Source organism: Hirundo rustica, chromosome 3 (assembly GCF_015227805.2).
Source record: "Hirundo rustica isolate bHirRus1 chromosome 3, bHirRus1.pri.v3, whole genome shotgun sequence".
Taxonomy (NCBI): domain Eukaryota; kingdom Metazoa; phylum Chordata; class Aves; order Passeriformes; family Hirundinidae; genus Hirundo; species Hirundo rustica.
In genome coordinates, this window is record NC_053452.1 from 42,804,197 (window position 1) to 42,827,179 (window position 22,983).

The 22,983-nt window shown below is 37.0% G+C and overlaps 1 protein-coding gene across 3 annotated transcripts in view; it reads left to right on the forward strand.

Annotated features, from left to right (window-relative positions):
• Nucleotides 1–22,170, forward strand: part of FAM120B (family with sequence similarity 120 member B) — a 42,612-nt gene extending 20,442 nt beyond the window's left edge. For all 3 annotated transcript variants that reach the window (XM_040060705.2, XM_040060708.1, XM_040060704.2), the window contains exons 6-8: nucleotides 2,075–2,167; nucleotides 17,899–18,105; nucleotides 21,997–22,170. In XM_040060705.2, the coding sequence (XP_039916639.1) occupies nucleotides 2,075–2,167; nucleotides 17,899–18,105; nucleotides 21,997–22,155 (459 nt within the window). In that variant the 3' untranslated portion in view covers nucleotides 22,156–22,170. The remainder of the gene's footprint in view (nucleotides 1–2,074; nucleotides 2,168–17,898; nucleotides 18,106–21,996) is intronic.
• Nucleotides 22,171–22,983: the final 813 nt, after the last annotated feature.

Here is a 22,983-nt window from a genome sequence, read left to right on the forward strand (position 1 = left end):
AAGGCTTGTCTAGCTATGTTCTGACTCTAGTCTTTACACTTTAGTCTTAAATTTTTATTAGAGAAGGAAGGTGAATTGTTTCCTCAGAAATTATTTCAGTTGAGAAAATTGTAGTTTACCTTGAAACAGGCCTGAAGTCTTCCTTCAGCTCATATAAGGGAAAATAAACTTCTTAAAAATTTAATTACTTATAATTTTATCTAAGCTAAAAGTGAGGGTTTTGCGGGAACCAGCATACTGACCAACCCATCTGGCTTCCTCAGAATGTATGTGCAAGTATTCAATGAAAACTTCAGATACGTTTTTTTAAAGTAAGAAAAAAATCCAATGAACAAACTTTAACTATGTAAAAAAAAGTGTTGATATGAAAAATGTTTTTTTTCAAGGGTACCTTTCAAATATTCTCTAAATAAAGAACAAAAATAGTGAAAAAATTACTAAATATTGGGTCTGTCTTTAAAGTTGGCAAAGGAGTGAATGAGTTCAAATCAAACAGTGAAGCCTCCAGACAAAGGGGAGTTTTCTCTTTCAATCTCTAACAGATTTTGATTAATTCTGACAGTGGAATTGTGATAACTCACCAAGTTTGATTACTGAATAAAGTATTTCTCTAAAAAAGTGTTTCTACGTTCATGAGTATTTTTTGACTGATCTGCTCTGTTAAGGGCATTTTCTTGCTGTTGTACTTGCGAGCAATCTTTGATTTCCTTTTCTTAGGACAAAATTGTGCAAGTATTAAGAATTGTTTTGTACATAAAAGTCACTTTTTCTGTTACCTCATTGTATAAAATGTGCAGGTTTAGTAAACCTCTCTTGTTGTCATCTACACAAAGGTGACACTTGACTTGAATTACAGGGTAAAGTAGGGCCATTATCAGATCTTAGCAGACAGGTGGAGTTAATGAATACCAAGGAGCATTTTGAAAGCTTAAAATGTTTCTGATATCCCTCACATTCTTGTGCTTTATGCAAGATTTAACGGCATCATAGAGGGGAAAGTATTTTACAGTGGAACAAGCAGTGGGGCCTGACTTAAAAAAAGAAAAAAAAAAAAAAGTTGAATAGCAGTTGAATGATTTTTATCCTGTAAAAGAAAGGCAATGCAGAGTTTTAGGCAGTCTCTTAAGTGTTCTGTACGCCCACAATGAACATTTCCACACTTTGCAAGAGAAACCTTCCCTCAAGTTCCAATTGATAAGGAATTGTAATGCTTTATGAATCTCACTTTGGAGCTCTCTGTATATCCTCAACTGCTGTAACAGATATGTGGTCTAGGTGCACTTGTATAATACACAGGGTTTTATAAGAGGAAGGAGAGAATTAGAGCTCGACTGGTACTGTCATGGAATCATGCCAGCTGCTCTCAGGGTGCTGTCTTTCTTCTGAGCTGATCACGTGCCTCTGCAAAATCTTAAAACACTTTTTCACAGCAGAAAAGTGCCCATTCCCCTTTTACTGATGGAACTGAACTGTTACATCAGTTTAGAATTCTTATTTCCGTGTCCCCGCTTAAACATTTTAGGTTTTAGTTTAGAGTTTTCCCTGTCTCCCTATGTAGCCTTAAAATCTGAAAGAAATCAAAAATGTATTGATAAATCCTGAAATTTGGGTTAAAATAGGTAATTGAAATATTTTAGGGTATTTTTGAAATTTCTAACTGATAAATGTATAAGCATTTTTAAAAATTCCTAATGGTCATCATATCTGTCGCTCATTGAGGTGGGTTTATCTTATGTCTTGATTTTTTTTTTTTTTTTTTACTATGCTTGATGTTACAGAAAGGGAGGAAACTCCAAGGGAAGTGGAGAAGGGAATAAATGAAGGATGGGGTTTTTGTTTGGTGTGTGGAAATCCATGTGTATACACTAGACACAGATGTTGGGTGTGCACTTTATTCAAGCTGTGAAAGAAAGTGTTTTGTACCCTGTGTGTTTCCCTAGATGATGCATTCATGGTGGTCATCATTCATGAGGTCACTGTTTGAAGTTTGATGTGCTTCAGCAAGAGGATTCCATGTTCAGAAAGCTCCTCTTCAGAGCCTTCAGATAATGTGTCATTTTTTCATCCATTTTAGGTCAGTAGCCTCTCTCTGGAGGACTTAAATGCATTTCTGGCACTCCTTCTCTGCCTCAAAGGGAAGTCAGCAGCTCAACTGACAGGCCTGCAGGTATGGACTGGAATAATTGAGTGAAATACTCATGGTAACATTGCGATAAATGTTTTGGGGCTAAATCATTCTACATTAGGTTTTTTACAGATAAGGAGCTAAGGGTCAAGGTAAATATATAGGCTTTTCATGTGCTATATTTTGTGTGAATATTTATATTTGCTAATCACAGAAAAAATTAAAATGGAGGGCACATTTTGTAGTGGTTGCAGTCCTAGAGTGAGTAAGTTATTCTCAGTTTTTTCCTTCCTTAGCTTCCAAACTTTGTCTGGTGAAAAACTGGTAATGGTGAATCCTGCCTTACTACGTTGTTTCATTTTTTTTACTGAGGAGGATTTTTTTTGTACATAGGTTGTATGAAAATCTCTAGATTAAATTAAACTTTGGTATTATTACTTGAGGAAGAATATAAACAGTATAAACCTAACCAGAAAAAAGTTACCTAATGTGACTCACTGTGGTGAAAACCATTTGGATTACACTGTTCTGTAACTATTTGGAAGTTCTTTTAAATATTTTATTTGTACTCCATGCAAATCTCTTCTTTCCTTTTTATCTTCTGCCTTTCCACATGTGGATTGAAGGTTCCTAGATGGTTATTGCAGAAGAACCATTTAAATAGTTCTTCCTGCATGTGGAATTATACAAGAGTATTTTCAATTTCATAGCCTGAAATTGTAATTAAAGTATTAGCAGTGTATAGCAGACTCCACATGTCAATTGCTATTTGAGTTGTAGGTTTACATAAAAGTAAGTGGAAAAGGGTTAGAAATGGGTAGAACCTTAACTTATCTTCATTCTGTAAATCTTGCTTGTATTTTCAAGAAATTCCCTGTTTCTTTGAACAGGAATGAGAGAATGAGAATTTTGAAAGTGCTTTTTGTTGATCTCAAGGTACCGCTCCTGTTACTATCCATTTGTTTCTAGTGCACAAGTACCAAAATAACAAAACCAGTTCCATTCTAGTTCCATTATTTGATTCCTTATAACAGATGAAGTCCAGGTTCCTATAAGGAGCCGGGTTTCTTCATACTCATCACAAATTTGATTTGTAGCTGACTGTGTAACAAAAGGGAGCAATGAAGTGAAGGCAGTATGGGATACAGCAGAAATGTAGGATTTATTTCTGTCAGATACATTACTGCACATAGTGTTGCACTCAGCATTGGAGGATCAGTACTTCGTCAAGTCTGCATGGCAGTCGCTCAGCAACAGCGTAAAGGAAATCAAGCCCAAGCAGGGAGTGTTGAAACAACTTGTTTATGGATGCACTTACAGGGATTATTACTTAAGTTTCTAAAGTGTTTCAGAGTTTATTCTGCTTGAATTAGAGGTCTTTGTGTGATTCATTTGTGTTGTGGCTCTTTGAAAATATCAATCTGCATTCAAACACATGACATTAATCAATGTATGCTACTTACCAGCATTGTGCTGATGTTGCTTGCCCACAAAGCTTATGGCAGATCAGCTGTGCATGAAGTGTGAAGCTGGTCTTACACTGTCATGTAGCACTTTATGAAGTAGACAGAATGTTGTTGGAATTGACTTCTGCATGCCATTGGCAAGTCCTTTCCAAAGTTATGTCACTCTGCTGCTTATATAAGCACTTCATGCACTGTCCTACGATGCCTTCTGTCTGCTGTGCTAGAAACCAACGCAAGATTATTGTAACATAGCTGAAATTTTTTGTACCAGGCCACTTTAGAGATCTGTTCCTTGTCTTATTCTAACAAAATTCACAATAGTGCCTTTGGTAGTGGTTTGAGCCAGAATAAATCCTTCTGAAGGGAATAGTGAGAAAAGATCTTGGTCTCTTTCTCTTCTGAGGTTGTAAATACATAAATAAGAGTTTCAAAACTTTCCCTCATTGCCTTCAAATTAACCTCTTTTCCTGTGTTTTGATGACCTGAATTTCCCTGTGGAAAAAAATTGCTGTTTCTCAGTTCTACATGTATCTGTGTCTTGTCAAGCTCTATCAAGAACAGAGAATTTAATAATGTCCTGGGAATTCTCTCTTGAAAGGGCAGGAGACTAAATAAACAGAATATCTTATACAAATATTCTAAGAATAATGGTCAATAAAGCAAGCTTTCTGAGAATTACCATTCAAGCATCTAATTTTCAAAATCCCATCTCAGAATAGCTCAAACTGTTTTTACTCATTACTGTGTTTATTTTGTAATTTTACAAAATTGAGTTATCTTTGATAGAGTTATTATTTTAATAGTGAATAAGGTATCAATGGATAATGAACAGCTTAATTTTCTAGATATTTGTGTTTAAAATCAAAGGATCCAAGTGCAATAAATTACACTACCATATAGTTGATTAATAAATGGAGTTTGTATTAAGAAATCAGGAATAGAGTTTAATCTGTTTATCGTACTTTTTATTTTCCATTGAAAAGTTAAAAACGATCCCTAGAAGCAGCTTAATCACAGAGCTTCCAAAGAAGTTATGGTAAAATTAGTCAGCATCTGCAATATTTTATAAAGATATTTTCACATTTGCCATTTTGGATTTAACATTATAGTATTATTTAAATGTAGAAAAAAAAATGTTTATTTCTTGTAAACAATTCTATGAAGAACACTAATTTGATTTAAAAGGAAGTTTCTCTCTTTCTGTGAAGAGGTCCATTAACAAATATGTTTTAGCTGAATACTTAACTTCCACTATGAAATATGAGAGAAAATATAAATAGAGCCCATTCTGATGGAATGAAGAGAGCATTTCAGCCTTCACTTTCAAATCTACTTTCTAATATGCTGTCCATATTTCATAGTTAATGAGATCCATAAACCCACAAGTCTATGGAACAGAAAAGTCTATGGTTTGAATAAAGTGGGTTAAAGCCATAAAAAATATAGTTTATCTCATGCTGAAAGAAAGTGGGCTGTGAACATGTAACTACACTGTACATTAAATATTACTTTCTGAGAATAACATAATGTTTATACACGAAGATTTGATTATTTTTCAAGACCGATGGTTTCAAAATACCAAAATGTGCACATGATAGAAAAGATATTTTTCTGGTTAGATTTTTTTTCTAGTTTTCTTGTTCTGCCCCCTTATATGGTAGATTAGCATTCTACTTTGCCTAAGCCTCCCATAGAGCTTATACATAAGGTCAGAATTAAATTTTGGACCCCAGGTTGTCTATTTCCCTTCTTTCTATTTTAATCTGGTGTGTGGTGTTGGCAAAAAGCCCGGAGAGCCATAAGTCTAACTTTGAGGCCACTGCAGAGAAAAAGAGGCACCAGCAGTTGTGCTTCCAGACTTGTTTCTTATATTGTGCTGGCCCTGATTGTTTACAAGTACAATTACGGGTCGACTTTCACCAGTAATGCATGTAAGATACTGTCCAAACAGGAAAAACCATAATGACTTAAAAACACAATCACATTTTTTCTAAGATTTCTCTAAATACGTGACTATATGAAAAATTCATATTGGAAGTGTAAAGCTGTGAATCACATCTTTTCTGAAAGTTGTGGTCAAAGATGAGATGGAAAAAATTGGTTAAAAAGGAAATACAAACAAAGGAAATTGGTAGATGAATGTTGGGTCCTGATAAATTATTTTAAAAGTGAAATGTATGTCAGAAAATAGGAAATCAAAGTTAATAGCAGGTGCATGGGTGAGCATACACATCACTGCTGGAATTTAGGGCATTTGCAAACCCTTTATAGCTTTGCTTTAAAATGTCCCATTATGCAGTAGAATATCTGCTTAAGAGTATTAACATCTTTTGTACCACCTGTAAAAGGAGCAGTTTGGCTGTGTATGAGGTACAAAACAGTCAAGCGCTGAAATATATTCCTTCAATTTTTTAAGAGCTTTTTGTTATTTAAAATTGTTACTGATGTGAAATGAGCACAATCATTTTAGATGAAATTATAAGATTCAGAGAGTCTTTGCAATTTTTTTGCAAATTATCTTTCACACAATATGTATTAGGTATTTAATTTGCTTTTGGAATAGTAATAATAATAATAAATACTCAGCAAACTAATTAGCTTAAAAGCTGGAAATAACTTTAGCAAGAATTTTAGGTGCACAGAACTTTTGACTCTTCTTTCATTTTTCATTTTGGAAGCAAAATCACCTCGGTTTTATACCTTGGTTTACCTTGGTATTATACCAATATTACACAAGCTATTTCTCTCTGAATATTTTCCTGAGGTATACTTGGCCACATCCATTTAAAACAGCAGCATATTTTAGAGTCATAAGTAATAGTGTAGATGTCTTGGTTGGGATCCCTCAGATTTAAAGAAGGATGTTGCTACATCTATTCTGTGTTTTTTCTTCTATGCCATGCAGACAGAAAAGCATAAATAATACCCAGAATCTGAACACTTGATAATTTCAATCTCCTGATGTGTTGGCAAGCCAAGCTATGTTTTTCAACACCATTATGTGTGATATTTTTCAAAGAGACGCCCAAACAGCCTTTGTGAGCTATCTGTATTTTTCAAAATATGATTGTTGAAAAAAATCCTTTTTTCCCTCAGGCAGTGTATGTTTGTTGTGTCTTGTTACTGCTTCCTAACTAATATTTTTTGAAGTCTAATTGGGTTGAGTAAAACATAAAATGCAAGTAAGAATATTGTAAAGATCTTAGCGATAAACCCTCTTTATATACAAAGGACCTGCTTCTGTGATGTACATTAGTATTAACGAAAATGGAATTTGAGTGCATTCCCAGATGATTTACTGCATCAGGATTTATATTCCCTCAAAATTTGCATCTGTCAAAAGTGTTTTAAAAATTATAGGCAAGATTGTAACTGGCAGGTGGTGGATAACAGGAGGGATTGAGGTGATTTGCTGATCTTGGCATTTCTTCCCAGCCCGTTTTCTCATCTGTGGTCTTTGGGTTTCTTCAGTGTTCTGGGCTAATCTGGAACTAAAGTGCGCAGTATGGGATGTGATTTCGAGTTGGGATTGGTTCCGTCCCTGTTCAAAATTAGAAATACTATTCTCATATAGTCAGGATAGTCTTAGATGAACCAGTCCAAATAGAACGGTTCCACTGCACTTACATGGGTCAAGCATTAGTGCAAATACAATTAAGTCTCAGGAGCTGTAGTTACTCACTGCTTAGAGCACTTTTCCAAGACCCATCTCTAAATATGTGGCTATTTTCATAAGCATCTTTTGAAGTTCTGAAGAAAGTTTTCTTAGTCCGCTGACAATTAGCTCTGCCTTTTTTGCTGCTCTTGATTTATAAGCATATTAAAAGAAATCTTAGGCTTAACTAACCTATTCAATTTGCAGAAAAGATTGGTGTTCTGCCCATCTCTCCCCATTTTCTTCTTGACAAAATTTGGTATATTTATTAGTATCATTAGAGTCTATTTCTGTGAATATTTTTTGCAGTTGATGTGAGCCCCAGTACCAGAATTCACATAGCTGCGTAAAATTCTATTATATAAAATTGGCACAAATATAAACCACAGCATAACTAGATCACAGAATTGTCATGGTTGGAATAGACCTCCAAGATCACCTAGTCCACCCATCAGCCTAGCACCACCATATTCACTCCTAAACAACATCCTCAAGTGCTGCCTTCAGATGCTTCTTGAACACTTCCAGAGATGGCGACTTCACCGCCTCCCTGGGCAGCTTACTTCAGTGCCTAACCACTCTTGCAGTGAAAAAAATTTTATGTTATCTATTCTTTATGTCTCCTGGTGCAGCTAAAGGCCATTTTTCTCTCATCCTTTCACTTGAAGCATGGCAGAAGAGACCAACCCCCACCTCACTACAGCATCCTTTCAGGTAGCTGTAGAGAGCTGAGTTGTAGGTCATCTCTTCTACTTTGTGAAAAATACTAATTTTTTAGATGGATTCTGTTCACCCAGGGAGAAAATCATGCACTAAGTTTTGAGCAAGGGTCTTAAAAAGAGGATTTTTATTCCTCTGTGGAAGATTGTCTTGCATTTTTCGGCATAACTAAGTTTGCTGCGTGTTTCCGTGAGTTTTCCCCTTTACCGTCCTGTAGCTAATAATTAGCAAGATTTCAACAACATGGAAGTAGCAGCAATGTTTCAGTTATAAATTGATTTTAGACTGCATATAGCTTAAAGAATATTTCAGGATGCTTAAGGTAAAAGACACTCTGGAATCAGATAAAAAAATTGCTGTTAATTTTTAATCCACGCCAAATAATATTGCAGGAAGTGAAACATGGTTATTAGCAGTGAGGGTAATAAAGCTCTCCCAAAATATCAAGCAAACTGACAGCTTTGAAAAAGCCAGAGATAACTTATTATAGAGAGGGGAAAATAAATATTTCTGGTATCAACTGACATTTTCGTGCCAAGTGCGTGCTGGTCAAAGTGTACGTTTACTCCCGAGTTCAAGAGTTCTCGCTTCCTTGCATATTGTACGCTGGAAGGAGCGAGCAGCCCACGAGGCTCGGAGGTGGTGTTTGCGTGGCGTTGGCGGGATTGCTCCCCACTGCCTTTGAGGGCTGACCTGTGTCCCCCGGGGCAGGTGACATCCAGGGGCTGGAGCAGAGAGGGAACGGAGCTATCGGGAAGCGGTGGCACGCGCGCACCTGCCCGTCATCTGCTCGGGGCCGGCTGCACCTGCCCGCGCGCCTCTGTCACGCCTGAGCGGGAATGCGAGCTGCACATCTGTCCAGGCTTTCCCTGCAGAAGCAGATGGCTGTGTGCAGCTTCAGAGAAGGCCGGTGTTTTCTGAAATGGGCCATTTTGGTAGAGGTGGATGCATTTTTAGGCGTGTGGTTACGGTGCTTTGGTGGACGTACTGGAGGTTTTCAGATCACTATAGTAGAAATGTTCATCTGTAAGATATCAGAAACAGCAAGGCTAACTAAGAACTGATTTGTTGCCTTTCTTTTCAAGTATATTCTTGATTGACACGGCCATTGTCCAGGAGTTAAAAGTCAAGGCAGTGCCTAGTTCCTATCTGTTGCTTCCTCTATGAGTTTAGTCAAATCGTTCAGTTCTTTCTTGTATTTTAGTTGTTGATTGTAACAGTCATAAGCAGCAGTCTCACTAATGTAAGTTTATTAGCCAAAAGTGCTGTGTAAATGTGAATTTTTAATATATTAACATTAATGTTGATGTTATACAAATATTCTCCCCCCCTTCATCTTTGTTTTCGGGTTATTTCACTTGATGTTAACTGAGAAACAGCTGAGATGTGGTTAAAGGATTTTTTTATAAAGAAATGGAGCTGTGTTAAGAGAAAAGTGATAAAAGTACATTATAATATCGCTTACCAGCATTGTTTTTTTAGCATCTCAAGACATCATCATTTGTTAAGACATTCTCATTCCAGTGTTACACATGAGAAAAGAACATACAAGGACAATAAACAAGAAGTGTGTAAAGGTAGTTGTGTATTACCTCCAAAGAAAATTAGTGATTTATGAAGAAATTTAGTTAATTGTTTAGTAATCTTATCAGCATGTCTAGTGTCACACCAGCGCTATGCACGTTAACTAAAAAGCTGTACTACATTCATCTAGGCTGCTATATATTACCCTGACAGATTTAAAAGAAGAGACATTCAGTTCCTTGCCAAGTACAAAACTATGCTGGTATTGGTTTTAGCAAGGACAGATAATGTGTTCCTAAGTATCTTTTCCTATTTAACAATAACTTTCTATATACTCTCCCTGTATAGAATACACAAACACATCTTGGCAGAAAATGTTACCATGCTAGGACTTAAGTTATATAAGATCCTCAATGAGAGCTTTACTTTTGAATGTAATAAAAGCTGAGCTCTGCCAATACACTTTTAAAAGTCTATCCCTCAACTTGCTCAGTGCTTTTAACTTTCTAGCAAAATCATACAGTTGTATGTTGTATTTGTACCCTGAGGCTTCAGTACAATAGAGGAATAGTTCAGGCTAGGAGCAATGGTACGTAGTATTTTTCAATTACAGGAGGCTGAAAGCGTAGTAGTGTTCTGCAGGAAGTTTGTTTTGGCACAGCACCTTCTGCATTTAAAAAAAAAAAAAGGTACCCTTTGTTTTAAAATGGCTGTGGATCTGTGGATCAGTTCCTGAGGCTGAAATGTTATCAGCAAAGTGCCTAAATGCTGGCTGAAGGGCTGCAATGCCAAAGTTTGGCTTATTACAAAGCATGCATTTTCTTTAAAACAGCATTCTTCTCTGTATTCGATAAGTCTTTGGCCAAATTACTCTCACATAAACTCCTTCCCCATTTATTTTTAATTTGTTCCAACATAGTGCTAATACTAGAAAATGTAGACTGCTACCTGTAAATAATTTTGTTTTCTTTAAAATCTAAATTTATAGTCAGTTCTTGAATAGCTCAGAAGACCAACTTTATGGACAACAGCTGTGTGCACCAAACAAGGATTCTCTAATTTCTCTGTATGTATGCATCTGAACCATAGCACGGGGTTGGCATTGCATGCCAAAAGGCGTACACAACTTTCAAGTTGTGTATGACAATTTTCCATTTTAAAAGGAATAGGCGTTCTGGAAGTAGACACTCTATTGTAGCTTAGTTAGAAATGAAATCCTGATATCTTCAACATACCTGATCACAGGTTAGAGTTTGTCAGTTCCCTTCACAGCTCATCTGAGATGCTGCTGCATGACTCATTGGATTTGTCTTGGAGCTTGGGATTGTCATGAAATAGAAGCAGACAAGTACTTTTTTCCTCCTCAACCTGTGGACTTAACACCTAGAAAATTCCTTAGCCAGAACTGTTTACTGTGGACCATATCACTTCAAAGGGGGAACCGCAGTATCAACAATCTTATTGTGCAGCTGCTTTGCAATACAAAGAAACCCAAGGAGGAAAAGAAAAGGAAAAAAAAAAAAAAAAAAAAGCCAGCAAAACCTATATTGCACTGGCAAACAATATTTGCTCTACTGGAATTCTCTACACAAGGTATCTTGGTTCAATGACAGTTTTATTTGAAGAGCTTATTACATGAATAACAGTTGTGATAATGTTTCTGGAAGCTGCAGTGCTTCAGATATGCTAAATTTTGCCTGATCTAATTCTGCTGAAATTCGCTGATCTTTCTGTTTGTTTCAGTGGGAAATAAATCAGACCCTTAAGAAATACAAGCTCAAACAGCTTAAGAGAGGGGGTGGTCCTACATTAGGACAGTTGAATAAATCTTGAACTTCCTCTCTGAATCTAGGGAGGAAAATAAAGAACACTAATTTTTAAGCTTGGTTAATTTAGCCTGGGACAGTTGTAGCAGTGAACTGAGCAGTTGCAGGCCTAACTATCTGCCATTTGCCAACAGAGTCTGAGGCTGTGGAAGGACAGACTGCATTAGCAAAGGCAGCCAGGCACACTCTGCTGAGTAGTTCTGTTGATGGTAGAATTTTTACACCTAAAACTGTGTTCTGTGGACCAGTCCCATGATTAAACAAAGGTATAGCACTGGATTAAGGTGTGGATAAGGACTTCAGTTCAGGACTATGGTCAGGATGAGGCAGCAGCAAATGAAGACCCTCATTTTGAAGATTCTGGTAATGGAGCTAGACAGTGTAGAGTAGAATACAGAAATATATAGTGAGTGTCAGAAAGTAAGATTGGAAAAAGTTTGGTGTTTGAAGGCTTACCATGGAAAGTTACTGGGAGAGAAGTGACCTTTTGTGTGCTTTCTAAATTTTTTCTCTGTGTCCCCTAATAACGTTTGAATGTGTTGGCCAAATTCAGCTGCATTTGACAGAGATGTAGGAGTCTGGGAGAGCAATACTTAGTGCTGGTTGTTTAAATAGACAGCCGGGAAGATTGGAGAAGGTGCTCTAAGTTGCCCAACAGGATAAAACTTTATTGTGGCTTCACTTTTATCAGGGAATCCATGTGAAAGGGAGACATCGCTACAGGCTACAAGAATTTTCAGAGTCCCAAAAAAATAAAATGTATTTTCCTACCAACTAAATTCAGTATTAATTATGTGATGGAAAGGTGAGGAGGTTCGAGGATAAGTATGTCACCAAAAACATGAGTAGATATTTAAGACATGAAAAATTAAAATCCAGATGAATCTATTCACTTTTGTAGAAGGGACATGGCTGCTGGCTGGGCTACAATCAGATGGTTAGCCTGGTGACTATAATCCAGAGTTAATGTCAGCATTCTGGAGATGTCAGAGGTATTGTGGACTGCCACTAGCACTGTAGATCAGAGTTGAGCAGTTGTGGCTAAAATAAGAGAAGTAATGTTATTTCAGTCTTTCTGCAGGTGTTAATGTGCTGTCCATTGCAGAACTGAATAAATAAGCTGAGAGGACTAAATTTTTAATTGTGTAATTTATTATCACAGAAGAGTCATTTATGCTGGGGTTTGTTGTGGGTACGATTAAGAGTTCTTAAAAAGGCAACTGTTTCTGAAAATTAAACAAGATATGAGATGTAATCTTTTTGGAACAGAAGGAAATTTTTTTCTAGTTGCAAATTGGTTAGCAGTAGTACTTTTGTGTTATTATTTGTAGAGAGCTTAGTGGTAAAAGCAATTTTTAAATTTTTTTTTTTTTTTTTAAGTTTACTTCAGTAGTGGTTTTGGCTTAATGTAAATATGAGTGTTGTTCCACAGAGAGGTATCATTTTACATCAAAGTCCTGATAAAACCCAGTAAATAAACTTTCCTGAACATATAAATACTAAACAATTGGGTTGTTTACAGCTAAATATTTACTTCAAAGTCTTAGAAGTGTTTAAAAACTGGTTTTTCTAGTTTCTGTTGCAGCCAATGCCCTCATAGGATCTCTTTTCAAACCCTGTTTTCCTTTGCACGCACCTTGTTTAAGCAGGAAGAGCTTAATTTAAGCCATAATCTTTTATCAGAATAAACCTTAGTCTGTTTTCAAAATACTGGTGCTCCTCTCCCCCCTCAGTTTGACAGGACCCAGCAGTTCATTGCTTAGAGCTGACTGATGCCTAGTAAATGCACTGTTTCACCAGCCCACCTCTGCAGAGTGACATTCCTGTAATGTACCAACATTGCACCAGTTTGAATTGTCTTTTCCTCAACAACAGAGAATAGAGCTCCAGTGTGCAGGGGCTTTAGCATGCTTTGCCAGCTCCCACTGGGAATTTATACTAATGGCTGAAGGCAGGACAGTCTGGTCTCTGTCTTCGGGTTGAGGTTGTTTAGTGATGCTTTCCATTGCAAACGCTTGTCATCAGCTGAGCCTTGATCTCTCTATATTTAGAGCACACTGTGCCTTAGTGCTCTCTGGCAAAGCTAAGCCTTACTGTTTTAATGACAAGTTCCTGAGATAGGATCTACCTGCTGCCTTTATTGCTCAAGCACAAATTGCCTATGGTTAAATATTTGATAATTTAAGATACAGGTGGCTGCCGGGGGAGTTAATGTAAGAAGCAGTAATACTGATAATGTACCGACTGAGTTCAAATGGATCTAAAAGGAACTGGTTAAACTAGACAAGTACACAGATTTTGATCACTACCACTTGAATTCCAGCAGTTTATTGCATGGGACAAATTACATTGATTTGTAACTATTGTTATTGAGTTGATTCATTTCAACCAGAAATCATCAAATACTAACCTGTCCTTGAGTGTTACGTTTTCCCTTTTATCACAGAAACAGATATGTTCTTTTGTAGGTGGGTGGAGAAGGTGGGGAAGGGAGGAGTGAGAGAAATGCCTTATGTAATTTTAAAGCTTTTTCTTTTAAAATTTCTATATCAAAATGTTAGCCATAGCCATATCTTCTGTATTTGACTTCACCACAGGAAGAAGGGAACAGAACAGGAAAAAAGTAAGCTCTAATCTAAGTAACAATTATTAATGAAGTCTTTTTACATTGAAAAAGAGCATGCCCAGACTGTTGTTGAAAATCCTACTAAAGGAACCAGTTTTTAAATGAAGTGTTGTATTTAGTACATTGAGATACAGAGGACATGTAAAGTAGCACAAGTAAAGAACTGTGAAATTTTCATCGTATCTTTTCTTCTTGGTTTCAAGAAATTCAGATGCTGAGATGGCTTTGCTGTATCTGCTGACATCTGGTGTGTTTAGATACTTGCCCACACATTTCAACTGTCATAGAACCTATTTGTCATTTTGACAGAATTTGAAGTCTTTAAGCTCCAATTAGTTGAGGGGCAATAGTTTTGGGGTATTTTGTATGCTCCAGGAAATAGTTTGTGCAGCTTTCAAAATGCATAGTATAAGATTTACACTATCAAAAAATCCCTTGCGAATCTACAAAGAAGAGTCAGAAGACTAATAGCATTTCCTTAAAACATAAAGGTATTTTTACATCCTGATTATTTTTAAAATTACTGTTTCATTAGATGAAATTTGAACTGGAAATTTGCATTTCATATACAAGATCTATGTGTTTTCTCTTCCTGTAAGTTAAAATCAGCAGGATATGCAGTCTCTCAGTCTAGACTTGCAAAGTGCTGCTGTGAGCAAACACCTTCCACCCTGCCAAGTCTCTTTCTGTCGCCAGTGCACATGCACATAGCCACAGAGATCAGCCTGAACTCGGTGATACGAGATAAATCTGTAAGTCTTCTAGCAAAGAGGTGTCTGAAATTGTTAGAAAAAAACTTTATACATAGTGTTGTGGATGCTGTAGCACTTCTCTTGCTCTTTTCAAGTAGCTTACCCAGTTGAGATCAGGCCTCTGTTATCAGTAACCTGTGCTGCAATGATGCTAGAGCACTGTGAACTTTTGAGTTCTCAGTCTTCAGTTAATACTGCCAAATAGGAAAAAGTTATCCTTTTCCCCAAGTGCTGGGATGGTGTGGAGCTGCCATTGGTAGGCTCAGCAGCAGGAGCACAGCACAGGCAGCTGGTGTAGGAGGAGCAGTTCTCACACATTCCCTGTGTCTCTCTCACAAATGTCATCAGCTGGTGGTAGGAGTAGCAGCAGCGAGATCTCAGGGCTGTGTCTCACGTGGTTCACTGGGGTCCTGAGTTTATAGAAATGGTAAAAAGAACAGACACAATTTCCGAAAGGAAGTAATCTCTAGGGTGTAATGCCCTGGGAGACAAGACTTCTTTTCTTTTGGAATTTTCCACTTCTCATCGTGATGTCTTAACATTGCAGACACCAAGCAGTTGTGAGCATTCCCATGGCAAGGCAACTCTGTGGTTTGCCATGTGCACAGCCTCATTGTTACAGACTCACTGTGCTTTCATTTTCTTTGGTTTTCATTGCCAGACACGGAAGACAGAAACTACCCTTTAGTGAATGTATTTTCTGTCCTATTAAAATAAAGAAATCACTGTTGATAGTTCTTGCGTTGGTCTTGTTCATACTGATTTCCATTAAAACACTAAGCCTTACCTGATATCTTCACATGCAAACACACACACAAACCCTGCACCCCCCGATACTATAGTGCTTTAGGAAAGTTCTGGACTGATATCCCTAGACAGTGAAGTCTTCTAATTGTGAACCCTGTCACCATCAACATGATTTTATCTTTTTGGTCAATGTGTCTCAAGTTTAACTGAAAAGAGCACAGCTAGGGTTGTGAATGATGTGGACACACTTCCTTAGCAGGTCTTAAGATTTGATGTGGTGATCAGAAACAATCTAGTAAATGCAATGTAAGAATCTCAGCTGCAACATGGTAAGTGACCGTGTGCACTCTAGCAGTTTACTGTAGTACAAATACTGGTTCACTTACACCACATTCCTCTTTCAAGTACCCTTTAGCATTGTTAGAACAGTTTGCAAACCCCTGCTCTACTTGCCAGAGCAAGACAGTTACGAGTGTGCACGTAGTTACTTGTCTCAGCTGGCAAAATGGTAGCTGACATCTGGAGCCAATAACTTCCTGAAGCTCAATGGCCTGATCCCCTACTGAAAATACATTTGTTTTAAAGGGAGGGCAAAAGAGAGTCTCCTTACTCAAATATGAAGTGTCACAATCAGAAAAATATGGACCTTTCATTTTCTAAATGACTGCTCAAATTCTAGAGGGAGGTGTCCCTGCCCATGACAGGAGGCTTGAAGCGAGATGAACTTTAGGGTCCCTTTCAACCAGAACCATTGTACAATTCTGTGAAATTAGCTTGTGTTGTCTGCATTTGTCTGAATGTCAGTGGATGTCTCCAGTTGTCTGCACTGGATGGATTTCAGCTACTGACTGTCATGTTGGGTCAGTGCCCTGGTGGCCAGCCTGATGCCTTTCCAGGAATCGCTAGAGACAGAAGCTGTTCTTCCCAGAGGGCTCTGAACCTCCCTGCCTGGCATCTCCCTGCCTGCATTTTCATATCTGAGTCCTCTTTTGCTTTTGCATTTCACAGAGCAGCCCGTGGAGATGCACCTCGTATCTTGAAGGCAGCTTAACAGAGCCCTGCTGCCCCTTGTTCTGTGGTTAGGGAGAACCCCATCACAGAAGTCAGCTTCACCTAGGCAAATTATGCAACAGAATTTAGCTCATTGCATAATAGTGCAAAAAACCTAACTCCTTCACCAGGGTCTGGCTCTATTCTCCAAATGATTTGTTATTTTCATTTTTGGAAGAAGTTTTGTAGCTCTTTATCGCTATCAAAGGTTTCCTGATTTTGTTGTGTGGACCTTAAGGAAGGAAGAATTCTGATTCATTACTACTACATTTCACAGATTTTGCTACTACTCGTCGTTTTTTAAAACATATGGCAGTGATGGTGTATGTTCATACCTGTAAGTCTTTTGGAGATCTTTCAAGATGTAAGATGCAGTAATAATGACCAGCCCTTTCCATTGCATTTCAGACAAACCGTTCACAGCCCTCCAGGAGCTCGGGCTAAGACAATGAGTCACTTTTTGCCCTTTCTGTTCTGCAGTGTTTTGGATACTATTGCTTATCTGGTGTAATTTATACTGTAAGGGCACAACAGCTACCATGAATTACGGTATTGATGATCACACTGTTATGAATCTCTCCTGATCCTAACAGACTGCTTTGGAAAAGGTATTGCCCACTGAGGAGCTTTGTACTGTTTGAAAAATACTTAAAACCAGAGTTTTCCTCATACTGGATTCAAGATTTTTATATTTTGCTCTCCTCTACCACAACAGGATGTTAAATTCACCCATGGAGTTTATTTTGGCTGTGAGGTTTAATCGTCTTGTTGAGTTTCTCATTTTACATCTTCTAAATGCTGTCACATGATTCCAGTATTTTTTTCTGGAGACATCCAGGTTGAAGTGAAATAATTTAACTTTCAGATTACAGTCAAAGGAAATTCTAGAGTGTTTAAAATAAAAGCTTGGATACTTGAACTTTGTTCTGTCAGATCCTACAATTTAAATGATCTCTAAATGCTGTAACATTTCCGGGGTAGGCAAACTCTGGGAGGTCAGTGGATTACTGTACACATCAATTTGTACTCCCAGTTCATGTTTTGCATTCCACTAACAGAACTTTTTTTTCTGCAGAACTGCTCATGCTTGAACACTACTGTGGAGCCATTTATTTTGCCTTTCCATTTACATTTTGAATGTATTTGTTTTAAAAATTCAAATGAGATGCTGTATTTGTTAAAATTCACTTCTTTCACTTTATTGAATAAAACTAGATACAGAACCCTTAGACAAATTCTGCTGTGGAATAGAGGGCCATCATTGCCACAACATCAGGACAGTTGATAATTTTCTCTGCTGTTTGCATGTTTTTATGGTAAGATGATGGTAAGATGGCTCATATTTCCTGATTTCTGAGACCTACCTCTGTGTGTGTGTGTGTCTGTGTGTGTGTTGTGTGTTCACAGCTTGAAGAGGTAGACTCCAGAGCTGTGCATCTGGGTGCTGTCCTTATCCGTGGCCTTACGACTTTGCTCATGGCCAACAGTGCCTGTGGCTTTCCATTCAGGATGGATGATCTGATGCCTTGGGCAGTGTTTGATGGAAAACTTTTTCAAGAAAAATACCAGCAGTCACACCGAGGTTGCTCTATGGAAGAACTTTTGGAAGGCAATGTAAGTAATCACTTCCTTTTAGTTCTGCAGTCTTTGTAAAAATGTACCTGTCCATTTTGTTTGTTGTTTTAATATTTATGTTTACACTCTTCCCCTTTCTGTGTATTTTTCTTCTCTTTCTTATTCCTTTTTCATTCTCTCCACAGAAAATAATTTTTAAAAAAAGGTAGAAATACCAAGCTTATGAGGAAAGCTGTAGTTTTACCTTTATTTTTGCTCCCGCTACTCAGAAAATAATAGAAGGAAAATAGTTGTCAGTTTCAAAAAAGAAAATAGTTTTCTAGTACTGAGATATTGGTGAGATCTTTCTCCTGTAAGATTTTAAGCAACATATTAAGAACACCTTTTAAAAAAAAAAGTTAAAAAAAAAAAAAAAAGTTTAAGACTGGTATTTTTAAAGGCATTAAGGAACCTAAATTTTGAAATGAAGTTTTGGCAAATTGAAAGAGAAACTGGAAATCAGAAGAAGGTACATTCTTTTAGAATAGTCAAATATGGGTATTTCTTTTAGCACCTCACCAAGTACCTCCCTGTGGCTCTCAGTACTTATTTAGTTCTCAGTCCCATTCTGTCTTACAAATCTGAGGATTTATAAGATTTGCATGCTGTGTTACCAGAAGGCCAGTATGATTTCAGACATGTCTGGGCAGGGAGGGTCCTGCTGAGCACTGTGCCTTGCAGTGGCATTGTGTCCAGGCTCAGAGGTAGGGTCAGCTAGACTCGGTGCAAGACTACTGATGCGCTGGTGAAGCCTCAAACCAGACCTGCCTCGTGCCCCACCAGCACAGAATATGTGGAGAGATGCTTGGGTAGATCTGTACCCATCTGGGAAGGTAGCTCTAAAGACCTTCAATTGATGTGTCTTTTTCAATGAATGTGTCTGAAAAGCCTGTATCATTTAATTACTTTTGAAAATCTTACCTTTGAAATGCTTTTACCTGCTACTGAATGTATCATGTGAGGTTAAAGTAATCACAGAGAAAAAATGTTTCAGTTTTGATCTATTTTAATCTCATGCATTCAATGCCAGTTGTTTTTGTATAACTGGTTTTCTTTTGTGATTTTGTGTCCAGCATACCATGCTGGTCTGGACTGAGGAGTGCAGCTCTTGTGGGTGGGTGGAATGAACATGTTTTTAGCATGAAGGAGAAGAATAATCCTTTCCACATGTGTTCAATCATATGATTAGGACCGTAACCTCTATCCAAATCCTGTGGTTCCTATTAATTGGTCTGTTGATTTCAGTAGATTTTGGATTGGGCTAATGGTTCATCCAGGAATTTTGTGCAGGACTTTAGCAAAACAATAGAGGGTTTAAAGAATAAATGGGAAAATGTAAAAGTATCCATATCTTTGTGAAATTGATCCTTGTTTTCCATTTGGGTAGAATTCAGTTTCGTGGATAACTTTGACAATGCATATTTAAATCTGTACAACTTTTATATTAATTGATACAGGTATTTTTAAATGTGTTATGTAGTAGGTTTTAGCTAACATTTTAAAATCTTGTGATACTCTGGGAGTTCTGTTTTATTCTGTGTTATAATGGAGATGAAGAAAGATCTTACTTTCCTAGACCAGAGTTAGAAATGTGCTTGGTCAACTGAAATATCTAGGTTAGGGTTTTTAAAAGCCTGATGCTCTGTTTTAAACAAACCCCAGATAAACTGTTCTGTTGTGAGGAAAAATACTCTAGCTATGTGAACTTTTAGAGTCACTTAAATACCTTTTTCTTTTTTAGGTACAATTTTATGGTACGTATATGGCAGAGATACGTACCCAGACTAATAAAATAGCTTTCCAGCTTATCAGTTTGAGGCAAGAATCTGTTCTGGGGAGAATTGCCAAGAGATGCCAGTTTAGCTGGGAACACTGGCAAGGCAACAAGTATATGTGATTGGTTCTTCCTATTATAAGTTCAACTTTAATAAATAAAAATGGTACTTAGTTACTGGCAGAGCTTAATGTACTGCTGGAAGCCAAGATCTTTCAGCACTTGTTTGTTAACAGTCTAACCTTGAGCACCATAAATCTAATCTGGTGTTAGTACTCGGAAAAAAAGTTATTCTACATGGGATGTTTTGTTAGGGAAAAGAAAAATAATCTGAAAAAGTATTTCCTTTGGTTGTTCAATGCTTGTCTCCTAGCTCTTAGGGTCCATTTTCTGTTATCTGGACAGTTGCATTATTTCAGGGACTTGAGGCAATCTCTGAATCAGTGTTGTTTTGAATATGATAGGCTTAAATACAGTTAATAGGTTTCTGACAATTACAATGGAAATACAATCCTGGTTAAATATTTACATGTATGTCAAAAATTTTGAACATTTTAGGGTTTGCTTCCTACAGGTTCTTTGCTTAAAGAAGAAAATGTATGCATTAAATACAGTTGATATTTTTGTGGGCAATTTTTTATGTAGCTCAGCTCTTGGTAGCCTAACAGCTGTTAAAGATTTAAAAAATGGACAGCTTCTGATAAGATTAAAAATAGAGCCACCTTGTTTTTTTAAAAAATTATGCTAAGCTCATATTATGCTAGTTCTGTTTTTCAAAACTGTAATCATATTAGTTTGTTTATCCACACAGAAAATTGCATATAATAGTCTCATAAAGAAGTGAGGCAATGATATTATCACTTTATTAGCCTTTTTATTGTGCTTCTCACTAATGAGTATGTTCATGATCAATTTTTTAAAATTAAAACCAAATTATATCATGGGGTCAGCGTAAATGATATGTTTTGTTCTTTTCTGATCTTGTTTTTCATCCAACCTCCATACATTCTGAATTCATTCTCCCAAGAATAAAATGAAAAGTTTTTCTCAGTAGAGGGTGTTCTTCACAGGCTGGACTCAGTCTGTGTGGTAAAACCAAATTTTTTTAAAAATCTGTGGGTTTTAGTTAAGTCTCTCTAAAGAGGTTTGTTAACTCAAAAAAATATATCAAGGAAGTTTTCAGCAGGGTTCAGGGAGTCAGATTCTACCTCTAATTTCAGAAACCTCTCTAGTTACTGCGGTCTTGCTACCTATTAGATTTTTTAGCTTATCCTGTCATCTTCTTTTCTCCTTCCTGCTCCTAAAAAAAGGAATTGTCATCCTGTAAAAATGAGTTCAATTTTATGAAAATCACAAATTATGCTATTGTTCTAAAATCTCTCTTTTCCCTAATTCTCTTCATTGTGTAGAAAATCTGACATGCCCTGTACCAATGAGGAAATAAAAAATACATTCTAAGATATGTCACTTTTTCAAATCTCACAGAAATTGGAGAAAGTTAAGGATATATCACATCTCTCAATATTGCATCCTTAAATAGCTTCAGTTTGTCCTTTTGACAGTAGAATTTTTTATCACACCACAAGGTAAACACTTATATTCAAGCCCTCTATTTCTTTTTTGACTTAGGTATGTTTTATCAGTCAGGAGTTGCAGCAGATGTATTGCTGTTGGGTTAAGTTTTGTTTCTAATGTATGAGATTAAGAGACTGATTTTAACTGGTGTATTTTCCATGAGTTCATCAGTCCTTATCTGGAGGCTTTAACCATCTCTGCGTGAGGTATTGCTGATGGAAGTCTAGTTAAGTATATCTGCAGGTGCAAGGTCATAGAATAGGACAGCAAGAGATTTACAGATGTGAGCAGAGAAGGAAAAAATACTTCACTAAGAAAGGGGGAAGCATTTCTTCTGCACCCACACTCATCCCTCCAAGTATCCACATTTAATATTAAATGATCAAACTTTATTTCCTGTAAAAGTGTGAACCAGATCTACCACCTTCATGTGTGCACAAATGTGGCTAAGTCTTATAGTTGTTTTGTATGTGTTTAATTTGTGCTACACCAGAAGAAAGAAGAGCAGAAGGGTCATGGATTTTTAACTGTGTTCTCTGCAGGAGTCACTGTACACACCCTTCCAAAATCTGAAGTCTCTCATTTGCAAGGTTTGCAAGGCAAAGAAAAGAAAGATACGGAGCAGACTGAGAGGGAAGGGATTTGACAAAGGTTGGTATTGTGTGAATTTTCTCGATAAAGTTAATATATTGATGAGCTAAATTATCCTTCAACAGCAGCAGCAATTACATAGGCAGCCCATCGTGCTAAGTAAATTTTAAGTTCTTTCTCCAAGAAGCAATGAACAAATCTAAGAAAATATTTCCCTTTTTAGCAATTTATGTGAACTCGATTATCCAAGTTTACATAGAACAATATTTCCATCAAGGTACATAGTGAGGTATATGCAATAAGTATCATCCATTGACAGAAACAACTATATATTCAGTGACTAAAGATATTTTTATAGGAGAAATTAAATGATTCAGCTTTTTCTTTCATTCCCTCAGGGGAGTTATTTAATATTGATAGTTGAAGGTCTGAGTGAGGCCTTGAAGGTCTGAAGATGAAATACTTCTTATTGGACTCACTGACATATTTCAAAATAGAAGAGAGCTTTTGGGCAGTTTGAAGAACTGTGCTTTTTTGTTTAAGATCTTGCTCTTTTCCCCCAGCTTTATGGCTCAGTTTGCTAAAGAACTCGCTTTGCAAATTTATCTTCCCTACCTGATCTGCCTGACTTTTGGGGAAAAAAAATCTAAAAGGTTTTTAAGATCAATCACAGATCAGCATGAATGTTGAGGCTTTGAGACTTGGAAATAATTTACACTGAATCTTAGTGTTTATGCTCATATTATATTTATTACTTGCTTAATACCTGAGCAGTTATAATGTCTGTGAGGATAAAAATTGCCCCTTCAGAACTCCTTCAGCAATTTACCACAGACAGAATGATTTTCTGCTAGTTCAGTACTTTGCATTATGTGGCAGCAACACTTCTGATGTGGCTCTGCAGCAAGCTCACACTGGACACTCAAAATTGAGGATAA